Source organism: Sander lucioperca, chromosome 1, assembly GCF_008315115.2.
Source record: "Sander lucioperca isolate FBNREF2018 chromosome 1, SLUC_FBN_1.2, whole genome shotgun sequence".
NCBI classification, from domain to species: domain Eukaryota; kingdom Metazoa; phylum Chordata; class Actinopteri; order Perciformes; family Percidae; genus Sander; species Sander lucioperca.
Genome location: NC_050173.1, coordinates 51360398 through 51377459, shown reverse-complemented (window position 1 = coordinate 51377459; position 17062 = coordinate 51360398). Strand labels below are relative to the sequence as shown.

Here is a 17062-nt window from a genome sequence, read left to right as displayed (position 1 = left end):
AAAGTTTACATACGCAGAGCAGTGGTTACACATCAAGAAAAAACATTGTAAGTAGCACTCAAAATTGGACTGTAATGAACATGAGGCTGTTAGCAGAGCTGATGATTATTAGCCTTTTTATGCAGATATGTGGGAACATGTAGGTGACAAGACAGTATAAGAACTTTTAAACACAGCTACAGTCGAGGGTGAGAGGTGGAAAAAGCTGAGGTAAACTTGAGGTTTTAGTGCAAGTCCCACAGAATGAAAGTGAATAGGCTTCTTTCACTGTTTAAGTACAGACGTCAGCAGTCATATAGGGTTACAGTCATTGTGAAAAGGACGAGATACCAATTTGTAAGACAGTAGCCTCAGTAGTCTAGAATGCACTGCAGCAACAGTCTCCATTTGTCTCTCCACCTACACATGAGAGTAACAGATAAATGTAACAAGTTCCCTCCTGTTCTCTGGGGAATATTGAAGGCCATTATGGGAAATATAGGAAATAGATGAGGCTGGTTCAGTGTACAGGGAAATTACACTTGATGACAAAAAAAACAACATGAATAATTTGGCCGTCACAGACATTTAAGGGTAGGTATAGGGTGTTAACATTATACAAGTCTTTTCTCCTAACAGGGAAACATTGTTAAGGGTGTTTTTCTGGCTGAAAAGCTGACAGGACCCTCCACTTAGCTTTTTCTTTTTGAAAAGATTCAAGTAGGGAAAATAGCCTTCTGTGATTGCTCAGTCTGTAGAAAATCGGCCATTTTTCTGTAAAACTGACAGTTTCAGAGCCATTAATATTCTGTTAACAGCAGTCGGCCGGGGATCATGGTTTGTTCTTTAACATGCATCACATTGTGGAATAGAGATGTGGATTCCGACCTTTTCCCTGTTCAGCGTTGCCCTTTCTTCCTACCTGCACTGCCTGTTGCTTGGATAATGAGATCTAGGTAGTGTTACGCCTCATCTTGTCTCAAAAGTACCCCAGCTTCCACTGCTGTCTGATCCAGCCAACTGCTAAATACAAGGCTTCAATTCAACTTTGATTTGTCCTTTGGGGTCTTATTACCTGTCTGTGCTCAGTAGCAATGTCATTTCAAACTATATAGCCTTAAATCCGGTGAACAATTGAAGATATGTGCCTCTTTAAAGTTTAAACTACTGCTGGAGGATATGACCGACAGTGTTTCATCTCACACAAATGTTCTCTGTTGCTCAGTAAATAGTCTACTTCAAGGTGTAAGCCTTCTTTTTTTATTGATCAAATTACTTAATTCATTTTTGCCAATTATATTTCATGGTACATTTAGGTACAGAAAAATACTCCCCATATCTACAACGCAATTTTGCCTGAAGAATCGCAAGAAACGTTGCCTACTATTAAACTTTTTTTTGCAAGTTAGACGATGTGCAGCAGTTTCTATGCAGCAGTGGTACATTACGAAAACTGTTGAAATACATAATACTGTATATGTGCTGTAAATGTGTTTTAAATGAAATTCAGTTATAAAAGAACTAGAAATGTTCCGATACCAGTATCAGTATCGGCTCCGATACTGCCTAAAACGCTGGTATCGGTATCGGGAAGTACTGGAGTTTATGCACCGATCCGATACCACGTAATAAAGCCCTAAAGAAAATCTACATTAAAGTAGTTTATTTATGTTCTTTTTCCATTGTAACTGTCAAACTGGATAACAAAAGAAAGTTCTGTGGCGTTCATTGTTTGTGTTTGTTCATGTTTCACAAAGAGTTTAACCTGAGCCAGGCTGACAACAAAGATAGAAATAATATCATCCATACAGGGATAGTAGTATACAGCTGTTAAAACATAATAAAATATATAACGCACTGGTATCGGATCGATACGCAAGTTCAGGTATCAGAATCGGTATCGGGAAGCAAAAAATGGTATCGGGCCATCTCTAAAAAGAACTCCATATTAGAGCACAGCATTTTCTTAAAGGTGCAGTAGGTAAGACTTATAAAACTAACTTTCTGTCATATTTGCTGAAACTGACCCTATGTTCCAGTAGAACTACATGAAGCAGGTCATTAAAAAAAAATCCAGCTCCTCTGGCACCACCTACAGCCTGTAGTGAGATTTGCAAAAATCCACCGCTCCCTGTTCAGATGCACCAATCAGGGCCGGGGGGGGGGGGTCTAACTGTGTGTCAATCACTACTCATGCACACGCTTAGGGGCTTAGGAGACCGTTTTGGGCTTTAGCGGAAAGTGGGGCGGGACTGAGAAGTTTCAATGTTCAAATTTTTTGGCTAAGTCCTGGATCTTCGCAATCCTACCTACGGCACCTTTAACCCCTTCACTGTTTGTCTGTCTGTTTGTGTTTTTTAGCTCCGAGCACAGGACGGTACTCTCCCTGTTGGCTGCTTTCTGTTTGGTTCTTATCTACCTCCTGGTTCAAAGACGGTGCTCATGGGTTTCTAAGGTTGCTCTCGCCCTTGGACTTCTGGGTGTCTACAGCTACCGGGCAGCTGTCGGCAATGTCTTGTTTCCCTGGCAACACTCTGGTCGAACTACATCCAAGTAAGTTTTTGTGAACCCCATGATGGTGACTTAATTGAACATGACAGTTGGCACATTGCTGTACCCTGTTAGTAAGTTGATTTACAGTGCAGGAGTGCTGGGTTGCTCTGATGCAGCTGAGCGTGCAGGCTGCAGTGCTGCATGTGTCATTAGGGACAAACACTCAACACCCGCAGCTCTTAAACTATGATGATGAACTGCTGTACTGGTTTTTTTTTCTACCTACAGTAAATCTCCCCAACCAAATATACCCTCAATTTCAAAATGAAAGTCTGACAGCGTCTTAAATTATATCAATTAACACCAAAAGGACTGTTTAAATTGATAGTCGGTAAAAATTGCAGTAGTATCGACACTCCAACACGAGTCTCTGGCACAGCCACAGCCCCAACCAACCCTCCTGTCCTCTGTAACAAAGTCTCATTTTCACAACACAGAGGAGTAAGCCAGCTAATTAGAGTACATATTGAACAGAGATAGTGAAGAGGTAATATATCAACATGAAGAATATTGGAATAATAGTTTTGTAAATTTGCTTTTCATTTGTCTTGAAAATTTGTTTTTTATTTTCCATAAAACGATGCATTGCTCTCTATAGTTGAGCAATAAAAAAGAAAAGTTGTAAAAAAGTAGTTGGAGGGTTTTGAAGTATGTAGGAATTCCCCGGGAGTCTCCAATGTGCAAAATAAAAGTGCAGAATAGCAACCATTTTGCACCTTTCAGATATGATTATTAGAGGGCTTTCAGAGACTTTGTGTACAGTCATTCATGGTCCCCAGAGGATCAGTCTTAATGGCTTTGCTGATCCCCTGACTTTTCCTTTAGCGTAATCAGCAGGTCCAAGTTAACACCTTATCCAGTTTAATAGCTCAACATCGACTAGATGGAGTGGCACAAAGTTTTATTGACATTCCTGGTCCCTAAATGATATATTTTCATGGGATTTTTTGCGATCGCCTGACGTTTCCTCTGGTGCCACCAGGAGGTTCATATTTGTGGTTTCCATCAAAATGTCTCTACAACTATTGAATGGATTTCCATAAAATACGGTGCAGACATTCATCTTTACCATGTTTTCTATTAGGGCCATCATCTTTTCAAAATTTTTATTAAACTAAACTAAAGACTCCCATCAGCCTATAATACATATCACCTGCTAAACATCAGCATGTTACCATTGGCATGTCACAGAGATGGGGACTCGAGTCTGAGACTCGGACTCGAGTCGCACTTAAGTCGCACAAACAGTGACTTCAGACTTGATTTGCGACTCGACCCAAAAGACTTCAGACTTGACTCGGACTCGAGCTTCGAGACTCGTCAACAACCTGTTTTCATGCAATTATTGCTTTTTTAAATCTGAATGTATTTATATATTTCTATTTTCTTTTATTGGCGCATATACGTTGGGGAAACGTATGACGAGCTGTATGTCCCCTGCCCTTTGCCATAATGTGCAACGTAACGCATGCGCTATGCCTTATGTGCACGCACTCACATATCAAAAAATGCATTGATGATGGCGACACCAAGTCCTCCCGGAGTTGTGCCTTTTGTCATTAGTTTTTCTTTCAATAACTTGGTAAACAGTGGCAGTAAGAGAACAGCTACATGCAAGGTGTGGCACCAAGATAAATGGTGCCGGATCAACAACGTCGAACTTCATCAGGCATCTCCAAACGCACCCAGATAGGTCAGTCACTTGCTAATGTGAAAGAGATGTTACATTTAGCATATATCATCACAGGTAACAAGCTAACCATCGCAAAGTGTTGTGCTAATGCTGGGAACAGGCAGATTGTATCTTTATAGTTATATCCATATGATGTGACAGACTTAGGTTAATATTTCACCAGGTCCGAGGGCTAGAGGGATGTGTTAAGTAGCAGAAGATTAGACTATACGATGTCCTAAGTTGGAGACCCAATGTAAGTTATGTATGTAACAAAATTAAGCTAGCTCCATTAAAGCATACGTGATATTTTAAGTTAAGTTCACATCCACTCTTGGCTGCAGTGCCCACATTTTATTTCAGAAAAAAACATGATAGAAACGTTTAGTATTACTTTAGCTATTTCCCCCACAGAACACTACACATACGTCAGTTTTATGCAGATTTTATTAGTGGCAAGCAAAATAATTTCCCTACAGGACATGCTTTGAATTCATAAGATTTAACAATACAGTGTTAGGGACAGATCAGATGGCCAGAGACTTGAGACTTGACTTGAACTTACCCCTCAAAGACTTGAGACTCGACTTGGACTTCCAAAAAATGACTTGTGAACATCTCTGGCATGTCAGCATGCCGACATTAGCATTTAGCTCAAAGCACCACTGTGCCTAAGTACAGCCTTACAGAGCTGCTAGCATGGCTATAGACTCTTAGTGCTGTTTATGTAACAACAGAATAATAATTAAATCAAGCAGTTATTTGTGGTTATTTGGTTTGGAGACCAGAATTAAATGTAACCCAGAAATAGAGACATTTGTAAGATGCAAAATCTTCAACATAGACAAGAAGACATTTTACCGTCTACTGCTTAATAATGAGGTTGCCTTTTAAAAAAAAAACTCTCTAAAATCTTAAATTGCTTTTGTGTTCCTCCTGCTCTCATTGAAAGATAAATCTCAAAAAGAGTTTGGATTACGTAAAGGTGCAGCTGCACTGAAACCCTCGTGGTATATACCTGAGGGTAAGAGTCTCCTCTCCCGGACCCTCAAACCTTAATCAAGCATAATAGTTCCATAGTCACCTTCATTTTACACAGTACATAATAAAACAGTTGATGATGATGTGATGCACAACTTTTCTACGTTCAGTTCACCTTAGACAATCTGTGCATCCTTGAACTCAACCTAAATAATGAAAAATCTTGTGTAATGTGTGTATTAAAAATACATCATTATTCTTAAAGAGTGATGCCTCTTTACATTGTATACATCTATTTCTTTAGCACAATATATATGTAATAGCTCTTAATAGCATTTACCATAAAAAGAGAGGAAATCGACAATCTAACTCCTAAGTGTGGTAATTTTTCATTCTGCAGACTGTAGCTTGGCACAGAGTTATCTCCTACTAACCCCCGTCAGGAAATAATGAGTGTGCAGGGCTGCGCTCACTTCTCCTGTCTAGTTTCCCTGACCTCCCTTCATCTACCACCAGTACCTGGCCTTCCCTAACCTTTCCTGTTCTCCATGGCAGTCTCTCCTACCTGCTCACCTAATTAAAAGCTCAACCTCCCACCCTTACCCATACACAGACACCTGACTGAAGCCATGCAGGGACCCTGGCTCCTTTTTGACGAACTGTATGATTGACAAGGTTGGCGTTGACCCAGTCCGTCAGCTTTTTTCTTCCTCAACAAGTTGATCATTACGGTGCTCCGCCTCAAGGATGTATTTTTGACTTAGTCCACACTGTGGATTGCTTGCCAACGTTCTTTATATAGCTAAGACAAACTTTAGTCTTGGGCCTTATGACAAGGACATCGTCTCAGGTGCTGTACTTTGTTTGCCTGGCAGGGAGAAGCTGTACTGTATTTGTGAAATTGTACTACAGTAGTGCTTTGATTTTAGTGTAGTATAGCTTCCATCTGCTGAGGGGTGGATTATTTTGGTTTTGTAGTTTTGAACAACCATTTAGTCGAGCTTATGGTTGTTTTAGATAAAATATCAGAGCCGTTTCTTTGTCTCTGGAATGAAAAGGCCAAAAAATGTTGCATTTTTCACCGCTGGGTTTTTCCCTTCACACCATAATGTGAATGTAAAATGGAATGACTTTGTATAGTGACCCTTTTAAAAGTCTGGTCTTCCTGGGTTACTCCTTCTGTGTTTTATCAGAATAAAGCCCTCTGATAACTCCCCGGTTCCTTCCTTGCCTTCCCTTTGTGTCAACTGCCTAATTGCGCTGTTGCAACTTTCAAAATGGCTAATGGGGTTGAGAACCGCCAACGCTGCTCACTTTAAACGGTTCAAAGAGTTACTTGGATTGATGTCACTGTGGATACAGTTTGTCTCTCTCTTTCTGTTTTTCCTCTCTCTCTCGCACACACCCTTCCTTATGGCAAAATCAGAAATGAACCTAAAAATAGACAGCCAGTCAACTGACATGTACTTATTATCATTATTTTTATTTAACTGGATATTGAGAGATCAACGATTACTATCTGAGCCCTGACAACACTAAAAAAAGACTATAAAGAAAGGAGCAGTCAAGGTAACATAAAGGATGAAGCAAATCAAATTTTCTGAACAAGTGTTCCAATAGGAAATAGCTCAACATCAAAGCAGCCGGCTGAGGGCCAAGCCTGTCTAAGCCTCTATACATCATCGCCAAAGTTTGTTGCCGTCTCCGTCGTCCCTCTTTGCATTTATGGCACATTTTCTACCAAACATGAAGCCACAATAAACATTTACAATGTTTGTTTTCATCTGTGTGTGTGTGTGTGTGTGTGTGTGCTTCACACCTGCACAAAACATGACCCATTTTATCATGTACTGCTTTATCTAGAAATGGGCTGTTGTGCAGGTTGCCAATTTAAAAATATTCATGCATACCGATCCCGCTTAAAAATGGAAATATATTCAAACTCGTCTCAAAACACCTGTGAACCCCTGCCTCACACACACACACACACACACACACACACACACGCACACATACGCACACACACGCACACACACACGCACACACACACACACACACACACACACTCACACACAAAATTCAGTTTTCAGTTTTATTACCCAAGAGGTAAACCATTTTATAACTCTGTTCCAAAGGCAATTCTGTGTTGGTACAACACATCAGTGGTAACATTTGACAAATCATTATTCTCCACTGACTTCAAAGCATTAAGTGCTTCTGTGTGTACTTTATCTTTCATGCTACTGTTTCAGCCCAAAAGCTGATTTCTTCTAATCTAACATAAAGCTGAACAAAAATACAGACATCAACACTCACTGCCAGCAAAGTGGGTATTGATCTCGTGGTTTGTAGTGTAATTAGATGTTTTGTCTGTAACCGTTGTTTTTAAGTCTGCCACTTTGTCCCAGTGGCATTTTAGTAGTTGCGACTCCGCATGCCCAGATTTATTCCCCAGAAAGACCATGGCTCAGACAAAGTGGGCAGGCCCTCCTCATTCTCAGGCGTCTGCTTCAAAGCTTTCCTCTGGCAGTGAATTCCTTGTTTTGGCTGATTTAGTGTTTTAAGTGTTAGCCCGATGCAGGTGATTGATGAAGGGGATATACCAAACATGTTGGGGAGGGATTGGACGTAGTCTTACCTTTTCTTATTCACTTGCTGGAACACCAGCACTTGTTTCCAAGGTAACATGAAATCCAGGCAGCTTTTCTGAACCAGAGCTTGACAAGCTACCGTTTTCTCTCCACTGCTACTACTATTAACATAACAAAATTCAGCAAATGAGATAAGATTAATTCAACTGGTCGAGTTTTCCCACCTAGCATTGTGCAAGTGTGTTTCCTTGAGGCTTTAAAGCCCCTGAAGACTTTTTTCCCTCAATAACATTTAGGGCTCTATTTTAACGATCTAAGTGCACGGCGTGAAGTGCCTGGCGCAGGTGCGTTTAGGGCATGTCCAAATCCACTTTTGCTAGTTTGACGGCAGAAAAAAGGGTCTGTGCGCCGGGCGCATGGTTCAAAAAGGTTGTACTTAGTGTCTTCATTAATTCCAAGGTGTGTTTTGGGCATAACATGCAATAAACCAATCAGAGTGTCATCTCCCATTCCCTTTAAAAGCCAGGCGCGCCTTGGATCATTGCTATTATGATGGAGGATTTGCACCGTAATATTTTTATTTGTAATCTTTTGCATGTTTGTGTGCTGCTGCGCTTCCCTGTGTGTATGTAACAACCATAGTGTGTGTGCGCTGTGCATAAGCCTAGGAGTATTTTACTAATGCTCTGTTAAAATAACAATGAAATGCTGCGTTATTGACTTTAGACCAGGTTTTTGTTGGTCAATGGCGCGATCACTTCTCGCTGTCTCAAGATAGCAATACGCCCAGAATGCACCTGAACACACCTCCCTGTAAGACCAGCACGCCCAGAATGCACCTGAACACACCTCCCTGTAAGACCAGCACGCCCAGAATGCACCTGAACACACCTCCCTGTAAGACCAGCATGCCCAGAATGCACCTGAACACACCTCCCTGTAAGACCAGCACGCCCAGAATGCACCTGAACACACCTCCCTGTAAGACCAGCACGCCCATGGGTGCACAGATGGGCGCAGGTGTATTTGCTATTTAAACGACGCGGGCGCTGAACAGGAAATTGACAACTGCATTGGTCTTAAACTAGCAAAGACACTTGCGTTGGGAATTGTGCTGCCATATTTAGTCAATATTCATGACTAAATAGCAACAATCAAAACTCAAGGTTAGAACAAACATCCTATTGTATTATATTTAAAAAGTGTAATACTTCAGACTTCATGTAAACAGATCAGGAAGTGATTTCGGAAACACCCCGAGACATGAGCCCCGCCCACTTCCAACCAATGTGGAGTTTGGCAGAACGTTATATATTCATGTAGGACCCCAAGATTTGTTTTCAGGGTCTTTTAGAAATATTGATAACCCCTTGAAGTAGCAATCCCAAAGATTTTCATTTAAATAAATGTCTGTTAAATCTATCATTGAAGGAGGTAATGCAATAGTGATTGAGCCAATGGCCCACTGATAAAAGTATTGCAATATTTATATTTGCAGTATTACGAACTGAGCAACAATTACGTCTCATATTAATCGTGTTTACAGCGGTGGCACCCTCCAGTGGCAAAGCAGGAAGTAAGGTAACGAACTACATCACGTTCTGCGTCACGTGCTTAACTCGACGTTGAGTAACATAACCACAACCAATCTTTTTGGTCTTTTAACCAACCACAATTTTTTTTCCAAACCTAACAAGTAGTTTTTGTGACCTAGCATAGCCAAACTGCAACCGTCTCACAACGTTAAAGGAACACGGCACACAAAATAACGCCAACATTTTCCTATTTTACATGTTACATTTACATGCAGTGTTTCCCACAGATTAGAAAGCAATTTGTGGCGGGGAGGGATTGTTGTCGGTACTGTGTGTACTTATTTTCGTACTTATCACGCTGTTGGATGCTGTCCTCCTCTCCTACTTCAGTGCCTAACAAATCTATCTCTCTCTCTCTCCCTGACCCTGTCTTTCACTGGTTGAAGCCTGAAAATATTGTAAACAAATTAATAACATAATTAATTACACTGGTCGGACTGTTGAGCTCTGTTTCAGACTGATACCTCCGGTTCAGGCTGGTCCTCATCCTCAACACGTGCCTTTTTCAGTCGCGGAAAATACTTTTCAATACTCATCTGGATTGAAACAGCAAACAGTCAGTGTAAGAGTAAAAAATGACATAACATTATTTATTTATTTGATTCACAGCTGCTACATATAGTGTTTTGACCTCGACAACCCAACTGCATTTTACCGCAAACTTGCGACTAGTTAACTTTCTAAAGCAGGCGCAATCGCTTGTTTGCTAAGAGTCAGGTCGGGAATTTCGCCAGCCGTCTTCTTTCCTAATGGAGACAGACGCTGTGTGCACGGTGGGAGGAGCTGTGTGTGTGTGTGTGTGTGTGTGTGTGTGTGTGTGTGTGTGTGTGTGTGTGTGTGTGTGTGTGTGTGTGTGTGTGAGCAAGACGCAAGTGACAGAGAGACGGAGGAGAGCAGGGAGAGGAAATCCAGCTGAACGTGTGTAAATAGCGTTTAAAAAAAAATAAATTAATAACGAACGCAATGTGCGGCGGCCGGTGTTGAGAGTGAGGCGCACCGCCACACATTAGTCTATGAGTGGGAAACACTGTTGTGATTTGTATAGTCACAACGTATACAAATAACAAGGTCACATGAGACGCAGCCATCTTCTACCTGTATACAAACTGGGAACTATATTCTCAGAAGGTGAAGCACTGCTACTGCTGCTACTTGGGCGGAGTGATTTGCTCGCAGCCCCGTGGTGAGGAGCAGAAGTTGAAGTAGCAGTGCTTCGCCTTCTGAGAATATAGTTCCCAGTATGTATACAGTTAGAAGATGGCTGTGTCTCATGTGACCTTGTTATTTGTACACGCTGTGACTATACAAATCACAACATGTAAATAGGAACATGTTGGTGTTATTTTTATTTTGTCACTTATTGGGAGCAGTAGGCTAGTTGGAGCCAGTTACCTCCAGGATCTGTGCTAAGCTAGGCTAGCGGTGGGTGCGTCAGACAGAGTTACAACACGCACGGAGCTGAGAAGGGTATGTATGGACTTATCTAACTCTGGGGGATACGGGGAATAAGACAAAGTCCCAATAAGTCGCCGTATTCCTTTACCTACATGTTTAAAACCACGACCATTATGTTTCGTTTTTTTAAGATACGAGGACGGATAATGCTCCTGTGGGTTGTATTAGAGGATAGAAATAAACAAGCCACAGTCGTCGTGTGGTTTGGAGGACTTGTTGATAAAATCAGATCACTGTTGCTCACAGAATGATGGTAAAGGTTAATTGTTGCCTGACTTCTTCATTAAAACGATAATAGTTTGCTATGCTGCCCCCAGCCAAATCTTACGGATTGCCACTTTAAATAATGTTACGATACTGGGTTTAGTATTAAAACCATACTTCATTTTCTATGTACCTGCCTAGATATACTTTAATCCATTGATGAATAAATACATTGTGGATCTGCTTTAATGAATGTTTAAGAACCTGCCTTTCCTTATTAATCTGACTCTCTGGGAAGATTTCGATTTTGTTTCAGGTTCTGTAAATCCTCATGTAATCTCAACAAAATGATGCCAAAAATAACAAAATGCACTCTTGGCATTGTACTTTATGATAAATGTGCTCTGCTGGAGAGACTCAGCTGTACACCATTATCTCAACAACTTTGGCCTCTTTTTTGTTATTGTTCTGGAATAAGACTGTGCCTGCTGTGACCTTGGTGTTTGCTTGGTGGTCTGAACTACAGCATCCTGCTAAAGGGAAATCGGAGTGCTTTTACAAACTCCTCAACACAAAATGACAATAATGCATCTGAGGAGGGTTGATAGGATTGTTGTTCAATACTAACGACTTAACAATTACACTGTCAATTACAAATCTCTCTCTAGACTCGAGGCTTTGCATATTACCACCAAGCACACACACTTCAGACGCAAAGAAGAATGCAGCGTTATTAACCCATCGTTACATGCCACTGCTTAAACTGCCTGTTAGCTTGCTTACATCTCTCTATTGGAAAACCATAACTTTATCTTTAATGTATGTTACTGTACAAGCCACTGTACTTCGCAGGATCAGAGTGCACGGACATGAGGGGTTGCAGGAGTCATGTTTAGTGTTGTTGCATTTCCTGCTGCTTGCCTCTAGAGTTTAGCTAAAAGACTCCTGTAAGTAAGGGCTAGAATAGTGGAAGAATCTGATAGGCACTAAGCTGTGCTGTGTGATACACTATAATCAGGAGACACTTAAAGGAACTGCAGCCACTTTTGGGGGGGGCTGCAATTGAGGAAATGGCATAAACCGCAAATAGCCTATATTGCTCAGATGAGGAGAAGGGCTTGTGCTTACTGCATTGAAAATGTCAAAGTAAACAAGATTTCCTTTCAGCATTCAGAATTTTGCATGCCTCGTTGTTTATTGTTTCACACTGATGTGGATTAGTACCGCAGTCTTTCAGAGGTAAATATATACAGGTGTCAGAAGGGAAGGCGTCTTGCGTGTAAATCTCGTGTTTTTCCCCAACCTGCTTTCTATTTGTAAAGGACAGCCACATTAAGTGTGTGGCATAATGCTATTTTTGTTAAGCACAAACATGCCCGACAGAAAGCTCAGTTTGTAATTCACTCAATTTTTTCCACCCAGCACACTAGTTAACAAGTAAGCTCGGTAGCTCACATGCATCACTGTCCTCACATAAAATCAAATCCAGGCCAGGATTTTCCACTTTTCCTTTGCATAAAATAATGATGAATACAATCCCTGCCACATTGTTGGGGGAGTAGTGAATAATAAAGACTAGTGCTGTATGGAGCATATTCCTCTGGTTCTTTCCTCTCTTGGAACAAGTTCCCCTCAAAAAAATACTTATTAATAATACATGTCCAATACATGCTCAACTCCTTCAGGGTCCGTTATTATCCTGTAGTACTTTTTCAGCTTTGACTGCATCCTGCTGCAAAAGAAATGTCCCGTTACTCTATATTAACCTTCTATTGAGAAGAAGCGTGTTTTTTATGTCATGCTGGTGAACAGAAGATTTTCTAAATGCGTAAAAAGCTTTTGAGCCATCGCAGTTTGGAAATATTACCGCGAGCTACATTAAATGGATGCTAGATATAATCTGGGATACTGTAGCTAAGAGTATACCCAACATTGTATTGTTAATGGCTGGGTTAATCTCGTTGTGTTTGCAGAGAATACAATTAAAAGCCTCATTTTCCTCAGGCTGTAACTCCTTGAAAATCCAGTGGCTCCCTAAACTTCATTAGCTCTTAATGCTATTTTTTTCCCCTCCATCCATTCTGATGTAGAATAAAACAACTCATCATCGACATAGCTCTAACCAATCTTTTTGCCTGGTTTCTATTTCATATGGGTTAATTTACTCATTCCTCGTTTTTCGACAAATATTAAAAAATGCAAGCAGATTTGAGGTGAAAAAAGTTAGTTTCTGTGGATAAGCGCACACGCTGAATGCCTGAAATGGAAATTAGATGATGAAATGTAATTGCCTCCGTAATCCAAAGCACTTTTCCTTTTAAAGCTTCAATTTTAAGCATATAAATGATTGATAGTTGGGAAATGATTTTTGTGGAGTAAGCCTTTTAGAAGGAGAACAGCCTCATGGAAACTTTTTTTTCTTAACCTTGTAGTAGCGTCAGTCTTTAGACCCAGACCTACAGGGCATACATTATGGGCCTTACCCATCTTTAAATCTCTATTAAATCTTGCTGACATGAATTCAAAGCCTAAATCCATCTTACCATTAAGAATGGAACCTCCTGTTTTCTGAACTTATATCAATTGTTTGAAGGAAAAAGTCACACTTTTGGATCTAACCAACCAGAGAACAGAAAGACAACCAGTATTACTCAATAATAAAACTGAAGTGAGCGCAACAAGTACCGAGCCATCTGGCAAATATAAGGGTGAGCCATGCTTCTCAATACAAGTCTGTTTGACTCTGTCATTCTTTTCTTTTTTTACATATTTTGACTAATAATTGAAAGAAGGCAAACTTGCATCAGTTTGTAAATTGTATTGATTTAGGCTATGTTTAGATGGAAACGATCTGAAGAGAAAACGCAAAAATGGCGTTGCGTTATCAGTTTTTATTCCGCGTTTAGACGAGCATTTTAGGGGGGTGATGTGCGTGCATATGGTGATGCAAAAGTGCACTGCCACACAACACCACCAAGTCCGCGCACCTGCGTAGAAGCTTCCTTCTTCTACTTCTCTCCCTAATAGCGCGAAGCGAACAACAAAAGCTGACAATTTTGTCACGGCACACACACACACAGACACACACACAACACGGCACACACACACACACACACACACACACACACACACACACGGCACACGACACATGGCACACACATGGCACACACACACGACACACGGCACACACACACACAGACACACACACACAACACGGCACACACACACACGGCACACACACACGACACACGGCACACACACACACACACACACACCCACGGCACACACACACACACAGACACACACATGACACGGCACACACACACAGCACACACACACACCCACGGCGCGCACACACACACACACGCGCGGCACACACACACGCGGCACACACAGCACACACACACACGCACGACACACACACACACACACACACACTCGCACAGTGTGTTTTTACCCTTTAGACAGGAACGCGATGGTGGAGCATTTTTAAGATTTCCACTCTGGAGGGTGGTTTCACTTTTTTGCGTTTTTAAGCCCCAAAAACGCCGTCGACGTCTAAATGAAAGGCACATCTGATAAAATATTTTTACGTTTTCACCCGCGAGCGTATTCAGTAAACAGGGCCTTAATAAAACATTCACACTTTGTTGTCACAGACGTTACAGTTAACAAAACTCAAACTCTGGCAGTTTAATTTACTCACACAGGTGTTTTCACTGATGTTGCTAATTAGACCTCTCGTGTGTGTGTGTGTGTGTGTGTGTGTGTGTGTGTGTGTGTGTGTGTGTGTGTGTGTGTGTGTGTGTGGGCTTGTTTAACTATATTTGTGGGGTCCAAAAACTGGGAGTCCAGTATACTTGTGGGGTCTCGACAGCTTTGTGGGGCCAGAATGCTGGACCCCACAAGTTTAAAGGGCTGTTTGAGGGTTAAGACTTGGTTTTAGGATTAGGGTTAGAATTAGGTTATGGTTAGGGTGAGGGTAAGGGTTAAGGTTAGGCATTTAGTTGTGATGGTTAAGGTTATGGTAAGGGGCTAGGGAATGCATTATGTCAATGACGGGTCCCCACAAAGATAGTGCCACAAACTCGTGTGCGTGTTTGCGTGTGTTCGTGTGTGCGTGTGTGTGAGCTTTCACACCACCCCAAACAAACGGACTAACACGCCAGTAGAACGGACCAAACACCTCAGATGTGAACGCATCAGCACACACTTGCCTTCCTAACATTAAAGCTTCTCCATAATGTTTCTTGGTATTCTCAATTTGTCTTGTCTTTTTACCTATTCTTTTTTATCATTCACTGCACGTATTGTTCAAAATTGTAAGTGGAATATACAAAACAATAACACCTGCACTGTGTGCTTCCTATGAAAACAAACATATTGGCCCCTGAAATACCCAGAATGCTGTGGATATATATATGAGTATAAGGCTTCATAAAATACAGTGCATTTACAACTTGTGATACTCCATTCAAAAAAAAAGAGAATTTTGATATCAGTAGCAGGCAGCTGAAAAAAAAAGTCATATGTAACAAATAACATGTTAATAACAAGTTTCTCTCACGGGCGCCTGGTTAGCTCACTTGGTAGAGCGCGCGCCCATATACAGAGGCTTAGTCCTTGACGCGGCGGCCGCGGGTTAGATTCTGACCTGCCGCCCTTTGCTGCATGTCATTCCCCCTCTCTCTCTCCCTCTCTCCCCTTTCATGTCTAAGCTGTCCTGTCACAAATAAAGACCTAAAATGCAAAATAATAAATAAATAAATGAAAGTCTCTCAAATGATAGCGATGCAGAAAGTAATACAGACAGGGTGTACAGAGTGATGTACACACATACAGAGTGATGGGTGTGAGAGTCTGTTTTCCTCAGGCGATTCATTTTGTCTTCCAGTCTCATACCTTTAATTATTAATGTTACATTGACACACTGCATACTGAATGAAAGAAGGGTTATGAGTTACAGAAATATAAGGAACGCTGTCTAACAAGACACAGGGTTATGGAATTAATGAAAATAGTGAACTTTGAAAAGCTATTATAGCAAAGGACCATGCTGAAATATGCAGGAACCACAGGTACAGTATGTTAGACTGTCGATCATTGGATTGTTGTCAGTCAAATGAAACGTAAACGTCAAATGGTTTAGAGCTTTTACCCTCCGTTTTTCCGTATCTGCTGTTACTGATGATGTCATATTTGCCCATTTATCAAAGTTATCTCTCTCCACAAGGAAATGTCAGAATAATAAGAGTCACATTTTCTGTCTGCTTTTCAAAGCTTTTGCCGGGGCTTTATGCTCCATTGCATTTGATTTGTTAGTTGGTTGTTTTGGGTCTGTTAATTAGTTTGATTTGATTCTTCTTGTTCATTGTGTTACATCTTTTGTTGTCACCTTTATTTGATAAGAAGCCTTTTTCTTTGATCATTCAGTATATAAAGTCTGAATTAAATGATGTCCCAAAACCCAAATATGTGGCTATTTAATTGCTAAATGCATGGACGGGTACAGCAGGCCTGCCAGAGTCCACATCCCAGACTCACTTACTCTAATTACTCAAATATTGAACAAGGAGTTTTGTATACAACAAAAAAATCAATACTGGCTTACTGCAAAATGCAAAAATGACACAGTCTGTTATCTTTCTCCTTTAGGGGAACAGTGGAGGCACGCTTTGTTTACGTCTTCATCTTGGGCATCCTCTTCACGGGCACCAAAGACTTGTTGCGATCCCAGATCATCACAGCAGATGCCAAGTTGAAGAGCAGGGGATTATGGGAGATTTACAGTGGCTTGGTCTTGTTGGTTTCCCTGTTGTTTCGGGCTCACAACCTGCCGGTCCTCTGCTGCTGCCTGTTGGTCCAGACGCTCATGGCTCAGTTTATCTGGAAGAAACTCCACTATGACGCAGCCCAAACCACCATCATGCATTACTGGTTCGGTCAGGCCTTCTTTTACTTTCAGGTAAGCAACTATAATGATGTCAGTGATAGAGAGAATAACAGCTGCTTTGTCTGTCAAATGGGGCTGT

General features: G+C 41.2%; 1 protein-coding gene across 1 annotated transcript in view; it reads left to right on the top strand.

Moving 5' to 3' along the window:
* Nucleotides 1-17062, top strand: part of pigg (phosphatidylinositol glycan anchor biosynthesis class G) — a 101727-nt gene that overhangs the window by 73694 nt on the left and 10971 nt on the right. The window contains exons 10-11 of the mRNA XM_031280059.2: nt 2341-2532; nt 16686-16995. Of these exons, the coding sequence (XP_031135919.1) occupies nt 2341-2532; nt 16686-16995 (502 nt within the window). The remainder of the gene's footprint in view (nt 1-2340; nt 2533-16685; nt 16996-17062) is intronic.